Consider the following 19,202-nt stretch of genomic DNA (forward strand, 5'->3'; position numbering starts at 1 on the left):
GGTGATTTTGAGGGGGAAGATAATTTATATTTTTGGATATGTGGGGTGTTGGATACAGAAGGTGATCCAGTGGAGGAAATTTGTGAAGTAGTTAGATTATATAGAAAGAGAAGCAAGAGAACAATGTCATGAAACTTGGAAAGAAAATGCAGGAGGATGGGATAGACAACAATGTTAAATGCTGCAGAGAAATTGAAAAGGAAGAGTGAGGAAAGGGCATTAGTTTTAGTAATTAGGATATCCATCATTGGTAATCTTGGACAAGGCAGTTTTACTTAAGTAGTGGAATCAGAAGGAAAATTGCAAGAAACTGAGGAGAGGAAGAGGAAGGTAAGGCAAAAGTATAGATAGCCTTTTCTTGGAGTTTTTGACAATATTGTTGATAAACTTTCAAAGCCATCTATAACAATTGTTTTGTCTTTTGCCGTAAAACTGGAGAGCACACATGGTATGAAACTATAGCAACAATATCATAAAAGAAAATTAGAAGAGAACCAGAGCAGGTACCTTTCCACAGCTATGGCTAGGGGTAGAGTTATTAACAAGAGAAAGGCATTCCACAAAATATAGATGATTCCAGTTGCATATCCTGGAAAAACTTTTGCACAAAATCTGCAACTAGAATAAGAAGGGGGGGGGGAGTTAGAATAAGAAGGGAATCAGGTAAGATATACATGTGTGTGTGTGTATATATATATATATATATATATATATATATATATATATATATATATGTAGACACACACAATCAAGGGCCATCCCTGAATGGATATGATCAAGATATTCCAACAATTCTCAAAAGAATTGCAAACTTAACCATATGAAAGAATACTCCAATTCCCTAAAATATGCAAATATAAACAACTCAGAGGTTTCACCTCACACCCAGCAAATTGGTAAAGAGGACAAAAATGGAAATACTCTACATTGGAGGAGTTGTAAAAAGACAGGTACAGGGGGCAGCTAGGTGCATAGTGGATAGAGCACCAACCCTGGATTCAGGAGGACCTAAGTTTAAATGCAGCCTCAGATACTTAACACTTACTAGCTGTGTAACCCTGAGCAAGTCACTTAACCCTCATTGCCCCGAAAAAAACCAAACATACAAACAAAAAAGACAGGTGCACTGCTACATGGTTGGTAGACCTGTTAATTGGTCCGTCCATTCTAGAGAACTATTTGAAGTAATTCTGAGAAAGTGACTAAAATCTCCATTTATCCAAATGTCCCTTTTACGTAGAGATCCCATTGCATGGAATATACCTCAAGGCTTGAAAAACAGAAAGGTAGGTTTTATAGACATGAACATATTCATAGCAGCACTATTTGTAGTAGATAAGAACTAGAAACTAGTAGATAGTAGATGTCCATTGATTAGGAAATCACTAAACAAAATGTACGTGGATGTTGTGGTGTTCAAGCAGTGCCTGCCCCAGGGCACTCTGATTAGAGAGCTCCTCCCTGATCCTCAACTATTTAAGAATAACATCCAGAGAGTTCTCATCATTTCCCATATGGCTACTTTCCTGGACTTCTTCATCTCTAGAAACTCCTTATTCTGCAAGATGAAATCAACTTAGAAATTCACATCTCCTCAGATCATTTTTCACTTTGGCTGCAGAATTTCATCATGCCTCACTCTCCTGGATAATTCCTCTCCCTCCCCCTTTTCAGTCTATTTTTATGTGTTTCGCAACCCCCTTCCCTCCCCAGTTAGATTTCAAGTGCTTCAAAGGCAGGCCCTATCTTATGCCTTTCTTTGTATCAGTGCTTACTTATCATATACTAGGTGTATGATGTTGACTGAATGTAACTGCACAGTAAGAAGATATGAATATGACAAATTTAGGGAATCCCAGGAAGATGTTATAGGAACTAATGTAAAAGTCAAGTAAGCAGAACCCCCCAAAAAACTATTTACAATGACTAAAACAATGTAAATAGGACAATAGAAAAGAAACTAAAGCTGTTTAATTATAATGGCCAAGCATGTCCTGAAGAAATGAGAAAATACACCTCCCTCCCTTCTATATGGAGATGGTAGTGGATTCTCAATAAGGAATATGGTAATTTAGTTGGACATAATGGTTAGTTTTGCTGAATTGGGTTTTTTCCCTTTTTTTATTCTTTGTTACAAGAAGAGATCAAGAGGTGTATCTGGAAATGGTAGTGAGAAAAACTAAGATAGCCTTTTGTTTGTTTTTGGTTTGTTTTTGGGGGGCAATGAGGGTTAAGTGACTTGCCCAAGGTCACCATAGCTAGTGTCAAGTGTCTGAGGTCAGATTGAACTCAGGTCCTCCTGAATCCAGGGCCAGTGCTTTATCCACGTGTCACCTAGCTGCCCGAAAAGATAGCCTTTTGGGGAAAAAACCCCCCCAAAACAAACAAAACAAAAAAACACATAGCAACTTAGATTTAGAGCTAGAAGAGATCTCAGTTCTTTTTAAGTTAAATGATCTGCCTGGTGCACATGGATGGTAAATAGTGTTATCACTATCATTTATAACAAGTATTTCTTCTAAAAACTGTTACAAAGAAAAGAAATTGCTAGTATTTTCAAACCAGCCTCCAAAAAGAGATAAAATGACACAGGATGTCAAAAAGGGTAAGGAATCTAGACTGCTTTTCTTCAGTTAGAAAAGAATTTGATTACATCAGAGTATATGAATGTTATTGTATGAGCAGTGGTGGAAATTGAAATTCAAATCACAACTGTATAAAATTTCCTAGTTTCCTAGGCAGCTTTGGCCCTTTGAGTTTCTTCCTTTTCCTTACATGGGAAGTTTACAAAGCATTGTAAAAATACTGAATGTTTTCATGTATAAAGTGAAAAGGCCACCTCTCTTGGCCTGGGGCTTGCAATGATATGAAACCCAGAAAATAATTTCAGTTTTTTAATTTCTTGATGACTTTATAGTGCTAACATTTTGAAGTAAATATGTTATTAAAAGAGTTCATGTAAAATATACAGGATACCTGAGTTTGTTCTACTAAGCATATCAAGAGAAAAAGCTTCCAAGTTTAAAGAAGTTCTCTTATTATATGTAATCAATTGTACAGAACATAAAAATGACAATCCTTGGTCTGGTGCTGTGTATGTAGGTAGATAGATAGGTAGATAGGTAGATAGATAGATAGATAGATAGATAGATGGATGGATGGATGGATGGATGGATGGATGGATGATAGATAGATGCTTTACTTTGCCATTATGACATGTTAATAATAAGGGTTCTCCATCCTATAGGCTCAAGTATAGTATCAAAATGTGCTTCAGTTCAGACAACTTGTTAAGGATGCAAGGCAGTAACTGTTGAAATATTTCTTCTCCATGGCTGCCACTTAATCTAAATTATAACAGTGCCTGATGGGAGACCTGTAAGCTTTTATAGGTTGGCCCCAGTTTTCCCAGGGTAGTCCTGACTCAGGAACCATAGAATCTTATTTTAGCAGACAGTAATTTAAGTGCCTGCCCACATCCTTCCCTAATGATCCATTCCAGGGATTAACAATGTGTGGTCATCCTGGACTCCAAATGTCCATGAGCTGCTGGGACTTTCTACAGGACTCTGAAAATGTGCCTAGTCTTTCTGGCTACTGAGGACTTTGACCTACTTCCTGTAAATGTTAACCTAGTCTGGGTTTTGGGTTGTTTTTTTTTTAAATTCAGCCTAGCAGAGCCCTGTCCTGGGTGCCATGCATGGTTAAATAAGGAGTAGGTCTGTGATCTATAGGTGCATACAATCTATTTAGGGAACACACCTATAGAACCAATGTAATAAATAAATGTGTGTGTGTATACACACATTCGCTCTACTAAGGTTCTAAAGTAAGGTACTAAAGTCTCATGGTATGTAAATGATCCAGCATTCTTGAGGGTACAGAAAAATACAGGCTCTGGTGGGCCCTACCAAGGTGGAAGGGCTTTGAGTTGAGGCCTGTTGACCGATTGGTCTGAAGACCAGTCTAGCCAAGTTGGAAACAGTGATCATCAGGGAATCCACAGGATGGTGAACTTTTTTTCAGCCACAACTGTTGACAACTACTAAATTGTAGAGGGATTACAACGTGAATTGTTGAAGGGAAATGAAGTCACATATGCTTGAAATATTGAAATATGTATTCACACAATGGAGTATCTTTCTGAAGGCAAGGGCCTGGATTAGGATGATCTCTTGAGGACCCTTCCAGCTCTAGTATACCTATACATATATGGAGGTGGGCACTGTGCCAAAGGTTTTCATTCATAATCTGTAGAATAATAGGGGAGGGTGTGGGCCAACATGTAAATTACTATCTGCTAAGATATGATTCTATAGTTCTGAATCAGAACTACCCTGGGTAAACTGGGGCCAACACATAAAACACTACACATATTTCATGTGTATACATATATGTATGCCTATACATATGTGTATATGTATCTATGTATATAACAATTTTAGCTTGTATAAAATGAATATATCCATGTATCAATAATAATAGCTCAAGTGGTGTGTGTATATATATATATATGATTCAAGGTTTACAAATAATTTTCCTCATAACTGAGGTAAATGGTACAAATGTTTTACAGAAGAATTAAAGAGCTCAGAGAAGTCACTTGTCCATAATCATCCAGCTATAGAATATAGGAGTTAGAATTTTAACCCAGATCTTAAAAGAAATGGGCTGGTGGAAGCTTTTAAAACAATCTTCAAAAAGCAAATTATATTTTCTCATTGACTTACAATTTCAGGGATGTAGTCCAAAATTTTTTTTTATTAACTGTCTCTATCCAAAAAAGTTCATTGGGCCTTTATAAGTAGGAAGATGTTAACAATTAAAAAACATCCTCTTCATGTAAAAGGGTATAGGAATGGGGAATAGGCATTTTAGCCTAGAGTTTTCATTCAGTAAAAATGGCCTCAATGCCAGGCTTGTGGATCCAGCCTTGTTCTCTTTTTTTGCTTCTATTCCTGAGCCTAACTTCATTTTATCTTACCCCTAACTCCCTTGCTCTTCTGACTGCACTTCCTTCTTCCGGGCACCTACTTTGAATGTTTCACTTTTTAAGAAGCAATGAATTTTTTGCTGTCTAAGTCAGTTTCCCATGAAAATCCTGAAATAATGGCGGACTGTTACCAGAGATAACCTTCCAGTTCTAGGTCAATGAAAGCAGCTGGGCTTGCTTCTAAACATACAAAGGCCCTGCAACAAGCACCAGGCCCAGTTACAAGAGGGATTGTTCAGTTCACAATCTTTCCTGGCCTACAGTCACCCAGCAATTAAGTGCTATCCCATAGCATCTGTTCCACACCTTTTCCTTTCCCTCAAACCTAATTGTCTCCTCCATGCCCCAGCTCAGTTAGGGCAGATGACTTAAACCTACAACTACTCTGAGAAGACTGAGGATGTCTGATGTGAGTTCTCTCCAATCCTCAAACATTTCCAGCATATCCACTGATTCTCAACTATTTCTGATTTTTTTAAAAAGAGCACTATCCTTGTCTCTCACTAAGGCTGTTGTTTGTCATTTGTTTTCAAAGAGGACCAATGACATCACAAGCAATGTCTTGACTTGCACAGGAAATTGGATTTAAGTGAGGAAGAGTTGCATAAAGTCATCAGCCTCACTGTCTCTTCTAGAGTCATCTAAGTCCAGTGGCAGGACAAAAGTCAGGACAACTGGCGATGGCCCAGGATATGGTAGATGGCCCTGTCATCTTGTATGTCTGAGCACACTCTAAGCCCTCCCCTTCTCCTGCTGCCTTCCAGGCCATTGGAATATACGTTCTCATCTGGCCATTCCACTGGATGGAAGCCTTCACACGCTTGAGGTAGACGTACCTGTAACTCACGGATGGGTTGAAGCCTGTTGATACCTCATCCGGGTTTAGCCCACCTACCCAGATGGTTTGGCAGGGGCGTGGCTTCTTGGAAGCCACAGGTGAGAGTGGGGTGACTGGTGGACACCAAAGGTGGATGAGCAGCCCTGAAAAGGGCTCGGCAAGCCCTCACACCAGAGGTGCTGATCCTCCTTGAGCACCCCATACACCTACCCCCACCTTTGACTAGCTCAAAAACGGAATCCTCAGATTGCCCCTGTTCATTGTTTCCTACTTATCCTGTGCGTAGCTAGTTTGTATTTGTTAGTATCTTGTCTCCCCACATTGATTGTAAACTCCTTGGGGGGCAGGGAGCGGCGTTTGTCTCTTTGTATCCCCAGAGCTTAGTATAGGGCTTGGCACATGGCAGGCGTTTAAATATGTTTATTGATTGATTTTAATTGATTGTTGATTAATTGATTAAAAGGCGCCCTACATTGGCGAAACTCTGACGTTTAACGCGTAGCGTGCCGAGGAAGGCGGGACTTCCTCTGCCGCCCTGGGGCTTCCGGGACTGCGCAGAAAGTTCTGTGAGTGCGGCCGCTGCTGGTCTCTTCCTTCCTCTGCTCTGAGGCCCCTGGCTTGGCTTGCGTGTTCTCGTTGGGCCGCATCGGGACGGAAGAAATAGCGGAGGCGGCAGCGTTGGCTCAGGGTTCGGCTTGTTGCTTTGTTTCTAAAGGGGTGTATTTCCCGGAGCTGCCTTTTTCTTGACTAGAGGCTGGTGCCAGCTCCGCCTTCCCCCCCCCATCCCGCGAATGGACCGGTCCGGCAGTCTCTGCCAGGGCAGTGCGGGAGGTACCATCTCCGCGGGGAGGGGAGGTGTGGTGTGGCGCGAGCCCCAGGCTTGGCGTCCTGGGAAAAATCTGCCTCCTGCGCGCGAATATTGGGCTGACGTTCAATCGCTCTGTGACCGTGGGCGGGCCTCCCAACCTCTCCGAGCCCAGGCTCCCTCCTCCGTAAAATAAACAGCGATTCACTTCCAGTTCATTTCCAGGCTTATTGCCTGCAAAGGCCTTTGCAAACCGGATTCGCAGTCACAGAGGTCCTGGGTTAAAATACTGCCACTTACTCTGAGGCTCAATTTCCCGTATTTTGTAAGACGAAAGCTTTGAACTAGATGACCTCTAAGGGTCTTTTCCAACGCTTACGTCCTGGCTGAGAGGGTGAGGAGGAACTGATTGCTGCTACCCCTGCCCAGAAAGAGTGTGAATTGAACAATCCTTCTTGTAACTGGGCCTTGTTCTTCTTGTGGGGCCTTTGTAGTTTAGAAACAAGCTCAGCTGCTTTTCATTGACCCTAGAACTGGAAGGTTACCTTTGAGGTTATCTCTGGTAACAGTCTTCCGTTATTTCAGGATTTTCATGGAAATTGACTTAGAGAGGTTGACTTGCCCATATCACTCATTAAGTAGAAGAGTTGGGATTTGAACCTAGAATCCGATGTTGCCTCCTAATGCCTTTTCCATTTGCATCACCTCCAGACAACTGGAGGTGACCCTGGCCCTCATCTAGTCCAGTCATTTTACAGAAGAGGAAGCAGAGACCCAGAGAGCTTAAATGGCCCAAGGTCACACAGGTCGTAAGAACCAGAACTTGAATTTTAACCCTCCTCCTCCGACTCAAAATTCAGTGATATCTCTGGACCAAAATGCTTATATCATTAGGAGAGTTTCTATGTCCGATGTCAAAATGGCCTTTGAATTCTGACATGTTAGATGAAAATTAAAGTAAAAAAAAAAAGTCAAGAGATTCAGATGGGGTCCTGGGGGAACACTTTTACTTTCTTTCTTTTTGTGAGGCAATTGGGGTTAAGTGACTTGCTCAGGGTCTCACAGCTAGTAAGTGTCAAGTGTCTGAGGTCAGATTTGAATTCAGGTACTCCTGAATCCAGGGCTGGTGCTCTATCCACTGCGCCACCTAGCTGCCCTGTAACACTGTTTTACTGATACCTACTTAATCCATCTAATTTTACTGGTGCGTTCCATGATTTAAATTTTTATTAACAAATTACCAATATTTGTGCACCTTAAGATACTCAGCTCTATTTTTTTGATTTGGCTAACCAGTCTTCTGTGGAGACAAAGGAAGGAGTAGGGCAAAGAGGGAGGATACTAGATCCCCTTAAGAGATATGGGTTGAAGTGGAAACAGTTTGTGATGTGGGTTAGAGTCCTAGCAGTCAATGTTGTGAACAAATCACTTCATTTCTCAGCCCTATTTTACTTTTTTGGGGGGAGGCAATTGGGTGGGAATGACTTGCCCAGGGTCACACAACATCTGAGGTTGGATTTGAACTCAGGTCCTCCTAACTTCAGACCTGGTGCTCACTCAATCCGTTGTAACACCTAGCTACCCCTCAGCCCTGTTTTACAGGGGCCTTAATTATTATGTTATCTGCCTTGAATGTTTTGCAGAAAGCATTTCCATTTATGAAATGCTATATTTTGCTATCTGTTTTTACTATTATTCTTGACAGTTCAAGTAGAGAATTCATTTTTCTTTTACTTCAGTAAAAGATTTAGAGCAATATGTTTAAGTTTCAAACAGGTGCTGTGTGAGATACAGAAGCAAGCACAAGGTGGAGTCCGAACATCTACCTGAAAAGCTTACAATTCTGTTTGACATGAACAGTCTTAGAAGCTGACTTCTAGAGGAACCACATCTTTGTCATTTCCCTATCCCCAGTTTATCATGGTAGAGACTTTTGGGCAATTTCCCCTTGGGATCTGGATCTTTCTTCCTCTTGGTTAAGTGGAGCTATCCAGCTTGCAGTAGGAGAGCTCATTCACCTGTATTATCTGGTACATTCTTATATGTAGACCTGCTCTGATTACTGTTTTGCAGTCAACTTGGCTAAATGGGTTCATTTGCTATATGTGTTATTGTGGAACTGTATTTATTGGGAAGGGAATTAAGTTTTGGATCTATAGCTTGGGGACTCTCTTTCCCTGATAAGGAATAGTGATCAGGAACACAGCTTGAACCTAAAATTTTTTTCTCTAAACTAACGATCTCTAGTGGGCAGTAGATAGAATTCTAGACTGGAACCTGCTCTCTGAGGAAAATAAAGGGACTAATATAGCCTTTAACCCAAACCTCCCACAGGAATCAAATTCTCCTTTGGAGAAGGGTTGATGGAGGAGACTCCAGAGATTGCCACACCATGTTTGTGTCCACATCTAGAAGAGACATAGGTAGACACACGAAACCTACGTGGGCAGAACACACCACACACATCTTTATCCCCACAAAAAGGGGCATCATCCTGTAATTTTGGTTTCTTCAAGCGACGCCCCAGTTGCCACAATCCAGTAATAGCTTGGACAGCTACAAGGTAAAGTCAGTTCTGCTATAAAGTGATATACACAATCCCAGAAAGGGCCAGGCTGTGCCAAATCAAACAATAAAAGCCAGAGAGCTTATGAGGAGAATGGGATTGTGGCACAATGCTCAAAAACTTTGTCAGTGACACAAAAAATAGGAACCTAATACAAAATCAGTACCACAGTTGATACATGTTAATTAATTAGCATAAATTCAATAAGTAGTGGCTCCCCAGGGGAGCACGTGGAGCAAGGCTGTATCTCAGAGCCTCAAGGCCTGAGGTGGAGGCCACAGCAGAAGTGGGTGGGGATGGGGTGGTTCAGACTGTCCATCTCCCTTCACATCTTGGACTGCATTAAAGATATGCAGTAAATATGGTGCTTTACCTTGAAAAAGACTGAAATGTGCTTGTGGAAGTAGGCATCAAAGGGTAGCAGCTTGTGAATTACTGTGAGGTGGTGCATGTCCTGCATTTCTTATTTTTTACAAGAAATGGAACAGAAGAAAACTCAGATTTCAAGATATGCTCAAAATATTTCTTAATATATCAAACCCATTGGAACAAATTCTAGCTTTCTCAAATATGAGTTAAAGCAGAATTTCCTTATAAGGAACCATATGTCATGGTGGTGGTGTGGTGGTGGTGTGGATCCAGTAAAGGAGATGTTTACCATCTGTTCCCTGCCCATTTCCAGAGATGTGGCCTTCTGCTTGTTCCTTCTTTCTTCCTGACTCAAGTCTTTTACAGAGTCTTGTCTTGAAAAGTTGGTTCTCGAGTTCCTCTTGTCTGGAATTGGGTGGTTTAGTTTGGCCAGTATATAGATGTCTCAGTCTTCCCTGAGGATTAGGTCTCCATAGGGCCTCAGAGTTAGCAACTTTCTCCATGTAAGCAATATGATTTTGTTGGAAAGATCAGATTGGATTGGAGTCAGAAAAATTCACCTGGAATCCCAGCTGTACCATAAACTGACTGAATGGCTATGGTCAACTTACTTCTTCCCCTCTTCTAATCCCCCTTCCCCCATTTTAAAAATTCTGAACTTAACAAACATCAAAAAAGAAAAATGAACATTTCTATCTAAACAATAAAAGAGAAGTTATACTTGAAACTATACTTTTTTATTAGGTTCGGCTTACCATTCTTTTAAAATATGCAATCAATTCAACATATTACTTTCAAGCTGTCCTGTGTGTCTGCAGTTCCCTCTGCCTTTTCTTTCAGCTCTCTTTTGTGTATTTTTAAAAAGTGTGTGTGTATGTGAAATACTTTTTCTTTTTTTCATTTGCAAACAACCTATCACTGTCTCTCCTCATACTCCACCATTGAGGGGGGAAAAAACAACCTTTGTGACAAATATGTATAGTCAAGCAAACAAACTCCCACATTGTCCAATATCATTCTGTGACTTAAGTCCTTCATTTTTCTCCATCAGGATGTGGGTAACATGTTTCATAATTGGTCTGAGTCAGCTAGTTAGCCAGATGGTGCAGCTGATAGAGTGTTGGGCCTGGAGTCAGGAAGAGCTGAGTTCAGATCTAGTCTCATATATTTATATTTATATTGTGTGTGTGTGTGTGTGTGTGTATAAATTTTGTAACTGTGTAACCCTGGAGAAGTCACTTAACCTCTGCCTCTGGTTCCTCAACAAATGAGGATAATAGCACCTGCTTCCCAAGGTTGTGGTGAAGACCAAATGAGATATTTGTAAAATGCTTGATACATAGTAGGTACTTTAATAAATGTTTCCTTCCTTCCTCTGGAATTATAGTTGGCCATTGTGTAGATCCTTCTTCTTCTTCTTTTTCTTCTTCTTCAGCAGTGAGGGTTAAGTGACTTGCCCAGGATCACACAGCTAGGGTCAAATGTCTGAGGTTGGATTTGAACTCAGGTCCTTCTGAATCCAGGGCTGGTGCTTTATCCACTGTGCCACCTAGCTGCCCCCTAGATCATTATTCTTAAAAGCCTTTCAAATGTGTTTCTCTTTACAATGTTATTGAAATGCTCTTCTTTCTCATCTCTGCCTCCTGGCTTCCTTCAAGTTCCCACTAAAATCCTACCTTCAGTAGGAAGTCATTCCTGATTCTCCCTAATTCTTGTGCCTTCCCTCTGTTGGTTATTTCCAATTTATCCTGTATATAGATCTTTGTACTTGTTTACGTGTTGTCTCCTCGGTTAGACTGTGAGCTGCTTGGGAGCAGGAACCCTCTCTTAACTTTCTTTGAATCCCCAGCACTTAGCACAGTGGCTGGTGAGTAGTAGGTGCTTAATAATTTTTACTGATTGACGGCCACCCAAGAAACTGTGAGATGACAAAACAAGATAGTATAGAAGGAGGTGCCGAGTTGTCTGGTTGAAGAAATGAGATCCAGTGTGACTTGAGTAGTTGGGACGTGGCTCGTGATGAAGTTTACTCACAAATCAATGAAATGCAAGGGTATATTAGGGCATGGAAGATGAGTTCAGCCTTTCTGGGTTTCCAACTAGTCGGTTCTTCTGTATAATGCCAGGGCACAATGCTGGGGCATTCAGACTGTAATAGGAAGCTTCTCTAATGTGCTTTGTAGCATTTGGCAATGTGTAAACAATAAAGTATTATGAACTGTGTGTAATGACTTAATAAAAATTAAAATTGCTATTAGTACTTGTGATTAAATGCTATAGGCATGATCTCTTCAGTAAAGGTTTATTCCTTGAAATTCCTATTTTCATGATTTGTCATTGTGTGGAAAGTACCCGGGGTTTTTGAAGGATATTATAGTTATATGCCTTGACATACTGAAGTGAGCATCCAATAGGACTGTATAAAAGCAGGCTTCTTTTTTTTTTTTCCATTGATTCTTCAGTTTTAAAAAATCATAGTTAACACCTTTATTTAAATGTAGTTGATCCTCAGGAAAAGTTTTAAAGTAATTAAAAAAAATTTTTTAATCTTTTTCTTTAATTAGAGATTTAACTATTGTGAGGAATATAGCAGAGAAAGTCATCTTCAGTTTTGTTTCCTGGTCTTTCGTTTACCTGTGCTGAAATATTTACTATTGACCAGTGACTCCATTTTATACCCTAAAGGGTTGACTGCAAGGAACTGAAAATTAATTTTATTTGGAAGGGTAAACTAAGTAGATCTATGTATCTAATGAAGGACTTAATTTTGTTTTAAGTAGTCTTATCTTTTATGGGATAGTTATTAAATTTAGCCCCAAAGGTAGTATCTGAATACTTTTATAGACCATTTAAGCATCTTAACATGATAGAACATTTAAATGAAATCTCTAGGAGTATCCTTAGTCCTTGGAGCCTGTTAGCTATTCTCTTTTTGGAAAAGTAATGTTTGGGTATTCTAGTCATTAATGATTATTGTTCCTTCTCAGGATAATGTTAAGAAAGTATTAAATGACTGTTTGTCAGATAGATTTTAGAGGAGATTCTTGTTCAGGTATGATGGATTGGACCAGAGCCTCTGCAGTCCCTTCTAACTCAGAGATCCTACAAGTGATTCTGTTTTAAATGTTCATAACTTCAAAAGAGGGGAAAGTCGCACAGTTAAAGCTGGATTATTTAGCAATCTTGATTATATAGAGATTTCAATTAACCAGCTTTTTTCCCTGCATTTTACTTTTAGGAGAAAAGAAGTTAAATGATGAGAAAAAAAGCTAAATCAGGAATTTTAAAAATTCAGCTTCTAGTTATGCTGGGCTCATTGACAATTCCTACAAATTCCCTGCTACCTCTTGTATCTATAAAGTGACTGAAGTAATTTATAGACTAAATAAAAAAAAACAAATATATCCTAATCTATACATCAAAGTAAGTGCTACCCACTTCAAATAATAAATGCGGGTCCTGTGCATTTATTTTACTTATGCTGTCATTCACTTTTCAAGCCAATTTTAGAACTCAGTTAATTTTGTTTTTTATGTTATGGCTATTCTTTGAATATCTTCAATGGTAGCAAATACTCATCCTTTGAGGGTGATTTGATTCCATGTGCCAGGAATCATGGAATGAGATGGGTGATCAGGCTAAGCACTATCATTTTTAATAAAATAAGAAGAAAAAGACTAATTTTTATGACCCTAAGTAGAAGATGTTGAGTGAATGAAAGAAAAATTAAAAATCAATTATCATAGTAGCATTATAGAATATGGGTCTTCTAAATCCAGTCCCTTCCTACTTTTAAAGATTAGGAAATTGAGACCTAGTAACTAATTTACTTACCCATGGTCATGATTAATAAATCTTAGATTTGAACCCTGGGTTTCTGATTCCAATCCCAGGACTCTTTTCTACTGCTTACTTTTAAAGCAGTTTAAAAGTCATTCAAGTTAACAGCAGCATTGTTGAACGAAAAATAAAATTCTGGTTAGTTTTCATATTATACCAAATACTCCCTTTTCTGACAGTTCGGGCTAATGGAACTTACATTGTAGTTGAGAAAGAATTTCAGTCACAGCTATTTCATTTTTTAAAACACTTAGCCACCTCTTAGAATGAAAAAGTAGCTCCTTGAGTGTGTGCATTAAATATTTCATTAAATTTTTATTCCTTTTGATATCTAAATTCATACAGTATTAATAGCATATACTTTTTCCTTGATGTGATTGGTACATTACAAGTTATTGTGTCAAAAATCCATTTAATAATATTTGTGGGATACATACTTTGTGATGAAGCCAGATCCAGCCTTACATCATGACATATGTATTGTGCACTTAGAAAAGGACAGATGTATATGATTTAACCTCTTTTGAGCTGTAGTTTCTTCATCTGGTGCCTTCACTTATCTGTATGAGAAGGTAACAAAATCACAAATCCCCCAAGTTCCTAAGTCAGTTGTTTGGACCATTTTATGTGTTTACCTATCAATGTTCTACTTCCTGATCAGAATGTCTGAAATTCTTTTATCTGATCATAACCTTCCATTTTTCATCTCTCCCTGTACCATAATTCTTCCTAAACCTATTCTTTGTATTCACTAGTTAGTCAGCCTTCCTGTAGCAGGCAGGATTTTGGCTGGGACACAGCCAGTGAATATGCCTGGGATCCAGGGACCAAGTTTCTTGTTTGAGGAACAGCAAGGAAGCAAGTGTCACTACATCCCAGAGTATGTGGGGGGTTGGGGGGAGGAGAAGGTAAGAAGACTGGAAAGGTGTTGGAGGGGTTGGAAAAGGTTATGAAGGGCTTTGAATGACAGAGGATTTTATATTTGATCTTGAAGGTGATAGGGAACCACTAGAGTTTGAGTAGGAGAGTGGCCTGGCCACACCTCTGCTTTAGGAAAATCACTTTGACTGCTGAGTGAAGGGTGGACTGGAGTGGGGAGAGACTTGAGGCAGAACGACTCACCAGCAAGCTCTTGCAGGTGATGAGGGCCTGCACCAGGGTGGTTGCAGTGTCAGAGGAGAGAAGGGGACATAGGGAAGAGATGTTACAAAGGTAAAATCACAAGGCTTTAGCATGAGATTGGACATGGGAAACCTCCAAGCCATAAAACTCCTCAGTATTTTTTTTTTTTTTGGTGAGGCAGTTGGGGTTAAGTGACTTGCCCAGGGTCACACAGCTAGTAAGTGTTAAGTGTCTGAGGCTGGATTTGAACTCAGGTCCTTCTGACTCCAGGGCCGGTACTCTGTCTACTGCGCTACCTAGCTGTCGTGCCCCCCCCGCCCCCCCCCCCAGTATTTTCTCAAGCCATTTCGCTTGCTTTCACTTCACTTTCTTTTCTTCTCAATAGTGACCCTGTAGTTAATCAGTCCAGTCTACCCGGCCCTTACTCTCAAATACATTTTCTCCTTATCCCTTGGCCACATGTGCCTTACCAGCTCCTAGCTGGATTACTCCCACTGTTGTAGCTATCTGATCTCTGCAGGGTCCTCACTGGAACAAGACCATATTTTCACTTCTCTCTTCATGGTTTTTTTGTCCTTTACAGAAGCTATTCCAGACATCCTCATTTTTCCCTCTACCCACACTTTCAGATGAAGACCTCACATCAAACTTTACTGAGAAAATAAAAAGTTATTCCTGTGAGTTCCCTGTTCAGTCCTTCCTTGTGTCTCAGGACTTGGCAGCCTGATTTCTGATCTCATCACTCGATTAAAACTGCTCTCTCCAAAGTTACCAATGATCTCTCAATTATCCAACCTTCTGACCTAATCACAATCCTTACCCTTCACCTTTCTGCAGAATTTTACACTGCTGATTAGCCTCTCCTGGATATTCTCTGTTGGATCTTAATGGGACTCCCCTCCTATGTCTCCTAGCTATCTGACCATACCTCTATGTCCTTTGTTTGCTCTTCATTTATGTCTTACCCCCTTAGTGTAGGTATATACCAAAGCTCTCCCCTTTCCGGTTCTCTCGCTAAGCCTACTCTCTGTTATCTCATCAGCTTCTACAGTTTAATTATCATATTTTTCTACATGATTCACTGATCTATCTGTACAGTCCTTATTACTCTCTTGACTTCCAGTCCCATGTTACCAACAGTCTACTGGACATTCAAACTGGATGACCAGTAGATATCTCTAACTCTACATATATAAAAGCAAATAAGGGGGCAGCTAGGTGGCGCAGTAGATAAAGCACGAGCCCTGGATTCAGGAGGACCTGAGTTCAAATCCATCCTCAGACAATTGACACTTAGTAGCTGTGTGACCCTAGGCAAGTCACTTAACCCTCATTGTCCCGCAACCATAACAAAAAACCAAATTAATATTTTTCTCCTTCTTCTGAACTTCCTTATTTCTGTCAAGGGATCCAGCATCCTTCTAGTCATCCAGGTTCATGATTTCTAATGCATCTTCAACACTCCCTCTCAATACATATCCAGTCATTTGCCAAATACCGTCCATTCCACCTCTAGTCTCTCGAATCTAACCCCTTCTCTTCTCACATGGCCACCACCTAGTTCAGGCCCTCATTATGTCTTGTCTGGACTATTGCAGCAGCTTCCTAATTCATCTCCTTGCCACAGATTTCTTCTCCATCCCAGTTTATCCATTATGCTGCTATCAAAGTGTTTTTCCTATAAGATCTGATCATATCACTCAGAACATTCCAGTGGTTATCTGTTGTTTCTAGTGTTACATACATATTCCACTATTTGGTTTTTAAAGCCCTTCACAACCTGGCTTCAACCTACCTTTCCATGTTTATTGCATATTACTTCTCTTCTTACACTTTAAGGTCCAAGGCCCATTTAGGCCTTCCCGGTGGACTTCCGACTTGACACTGTTACTTATTTCCAGGCCTTTGCACTGACTTTCCCCTCTGCCTTCAATATTCTTCTTCTTTTGAATATCTGTTTCCTTAAAGACTCAAGTCCAGTGCTGGTTTTCTTCATGAAGCATTTCCTGATTCTCCTAGCTGCTTTGCTTCCCCCAAAAAAAGTTCTTGTGTTTATTTTCTACACACTCAAATGTGTACATTTTATCACCCCCACTAGAATGTAAGCTTCTTGGGGCCAAGGCAGTTCCTCATACATACATACATACATATACATATGTATGTATGTATATGTGTGTGTATATATATATATATATGTTTGGGGGGTTTTTGTTGTTGTTAGGCCCAGAGCCTGGCATTTGGTAGGTGCTTATTAAATGCTTGTGGTTGGATTAGTTTCTACCTTTAACCATAATGTAGAAGAACCAGTATTATACTATTTCACCTCTGCCATATCACCATTTAATTATTGCACATATTGCTCTGGTACTGGAGTTCTGACCAACCAGCCTCCCTGCCACGGTCAACCCTCTCTTTCACTCAGCCTCTGGCAGCAGTCAAGGAAGAGTTTGATGAATGGGGAGTTTGGCAAGAAAGCAGCTCCCTTAGTATATATAGTTCCTCTGCAGGGGATCTGGGAGTTGGGGAAATAATCCTAGGCACCAGTAACTTGTAAGTGAAAAAGCATTTACAAGAGAGAAAGTGCTTGATAATCTGTTCTGAAGGTTGGATTCTTCATTGAAGTGGGGTTTGGTGGGTTTATTTAATTTCTCTTGTGGATGGTTCATAAATATGCTAAGGGCAGGACCAGAACTAAATCTAGTGAGTTTCATAAATTTAATATACTATTTGTCATGGGTTATGTTTTGTTTTTTTTGTTTTTGCGGGCAATGGGGCGTTAAGTGACTTGCCCAGGGTCACACAGCTAGTAAGTGTGAAGTGTCTGAGGCCAGATTTGAAATCCAGGTCCTCCTGAATCCAGAGCCAGTGCTTTATCCACTGTGCCACCTAGCTGCCCCTTGGTCATGGGTTATGTAAGTGAAAGTTGTATCATGATAAAGGCAGACATTTATTGGGTCTTTTCTCTTTTCCCTGCTAATATGCTTGCTGGAAGATGACGTTACAACTAGTCCATATTCATAGAATTCTATAGTTTTTAAATCTGGAAAAGATCTTGGTAACAACCTAAGCCAACCTGCTCATGTTATTGGTAGAGAAACTGAGGTGCAAGAGGTCAGTGACTTGTCAGGGTCATTCAGGCCAGTTGGTAGAAGAGCTGGAATTTAAAACTTAAGTCTTCAGACTCTTAGTCTAGCCTTTGTTCCTGTTCCTTTGGTTCATAATAATTCTGTTTTTAAAATCAGGATCTAGCTATACTTCTCATAAAATGCCTTTGTTACGAATTACAGAGACTGTGTGACTGTTTATGTGTATGGATACAGTAGGAAAAAGGAAAGAGGTTTTTATTTAAGTATAGTAATCATACTAAGTCTATTCTCTTTGGTAGGATGGTAAGATATGATCTAGGTTTTTGATTCGGGTAGCTTTTGAAAGAGTCTAGATAGACACCAGGTTTCTCTGTCTCCTGTTCTCCATCTGAAATTTGATATAAGAATTCCCTCTCTGTATTTACTGAAGTTTCTGAAAATATAGGAGAAAAACAAAATCTAGGTATTACAAATATAATTCTATACCTGCTTCTTAATTTAGAGTAGAAATTTGACCTTGGTTGCCATAGCATCAAATTTATCTCTTCATGTTATACTCTATAAAGAAAGATTTAGGATGGTCCATAAAATCATCTGCACAGTTTATATCCTACCCTTGAAGCCTAAGAGGGTGGTTGGTTTGAGTAGAAGAGAAATGTCCTAATCTGCACACTCATTAAAAAGGGGGAGGGAGAATAACACTGGTAAATTCAGGGAAATATTGTATGATTTATGCAGCATTTATACCCTTTAGTGACCTAAATATGGCATCTTGAAAGTGGTAAACGTGCATATGGCATTTCAAGATAGGATCTAAAAAAGCATTCATTTTCATTAAGATTTAACAAACGGTAGGAATATGATAAACCCCTAGCATCCTCCCTCTCCTCTCAGATCTGCAGTTGCCTACATTTACTATGCGGTTGTGTAAGTGTGAAAGATATTTTAAGTATCTAATCCTCTTTTACTTTTGCGTGTTCTCTTTTATTTTTAATTTCTTGTCTGTAGGAAAAGGAGGGTCAGAAAGAAGCTTTACTATTTGTTTTGAGTTCTTGCTTTTCAAAACTTGTTTTCTTCATAAAAGTGAGCTTCCCATTGAATGAGATTTTTCTCTGTGTGACCGATATTGTTTGCATACTTATCAGTTTTTGTTTTCCATTGTTTTCTAAATAGTATTTTTAATTTCATTTTCTTCCTCCTAGGGAATGAAGGATGGCGGCACGCCGTGCATTAAAAGCCGTTTTGGTAGATCTCAGTGGCACACTTCACATTGAAGATGCAGCTGTACCCGGCGCACAGGACGCTCTTAAAAGGCAAGCTCTCCTCCAAGTTCAGCTGACAGATACGTTTGTGAGTGCCATTTTACCCAGGCAGATCATTAGCTAAATAGATGGTCTGAAGATGGCACTTCATAAACTCACACTCTAGAAGGCAACTGCTTTGGGTTTAACTCTCAGATGCATGTATTGTAATATTTTCTAAACACTTTTCTCTCAGCTTATGTGGCTCTAAGGAGCAGTATGGCCATGGCCCTAGCTGTATTACATAAGCTCTCAAAACCTCAGTTTCCTCATTTGTAAAAT

The 19,202-nt window shown here is 39.8% G+C and overlaps 1 protein-coding gene across 1 annotated transcript in view; it reads left to right on the forward strand.

Moving 5' to 3' along the window:
* Positions 1-6,381: 6,381 nt before the first annotated feature.
* The window catches only part of HDHD2 (haloacid dehalogenase like hydrolase domain containing 2), a 42,431-nt gene continuing 29,610 nt past the window's right edge, over positions 6,382-19,202 (forward strand). The window contains exons 1-2 of the mRNA XM_043987497.1: positions 6,382-6,519; positions 18,822-18,932. Coding sequence (XP_043843432.1) covers positions 18,832-18,932 — 101 coding nt within the window. The 5' untranslated portion in view covers positions 6,382-6,519; positions 18,822-18,831. The remainder of the gene's footprint in view (positions 6,520-18,821; positions 18,933-19,202) is intronic.

The sequence above is a fragment of the Dromiciops gliroides genome, chromosome 1, assembly GCF_019393635.1.
Source record: "Dromiciops gliroides isolate mDroGli1 chromosome 1, mDroGli1.pri, whole genome shotgun sequence".
Lineage (NCBI taxonomy): Eukaryota > Metazoa > Chordata > Mammalia > Microbiotheria > Microbiotheriidae > Dromiciops > Dromiciops gliroides.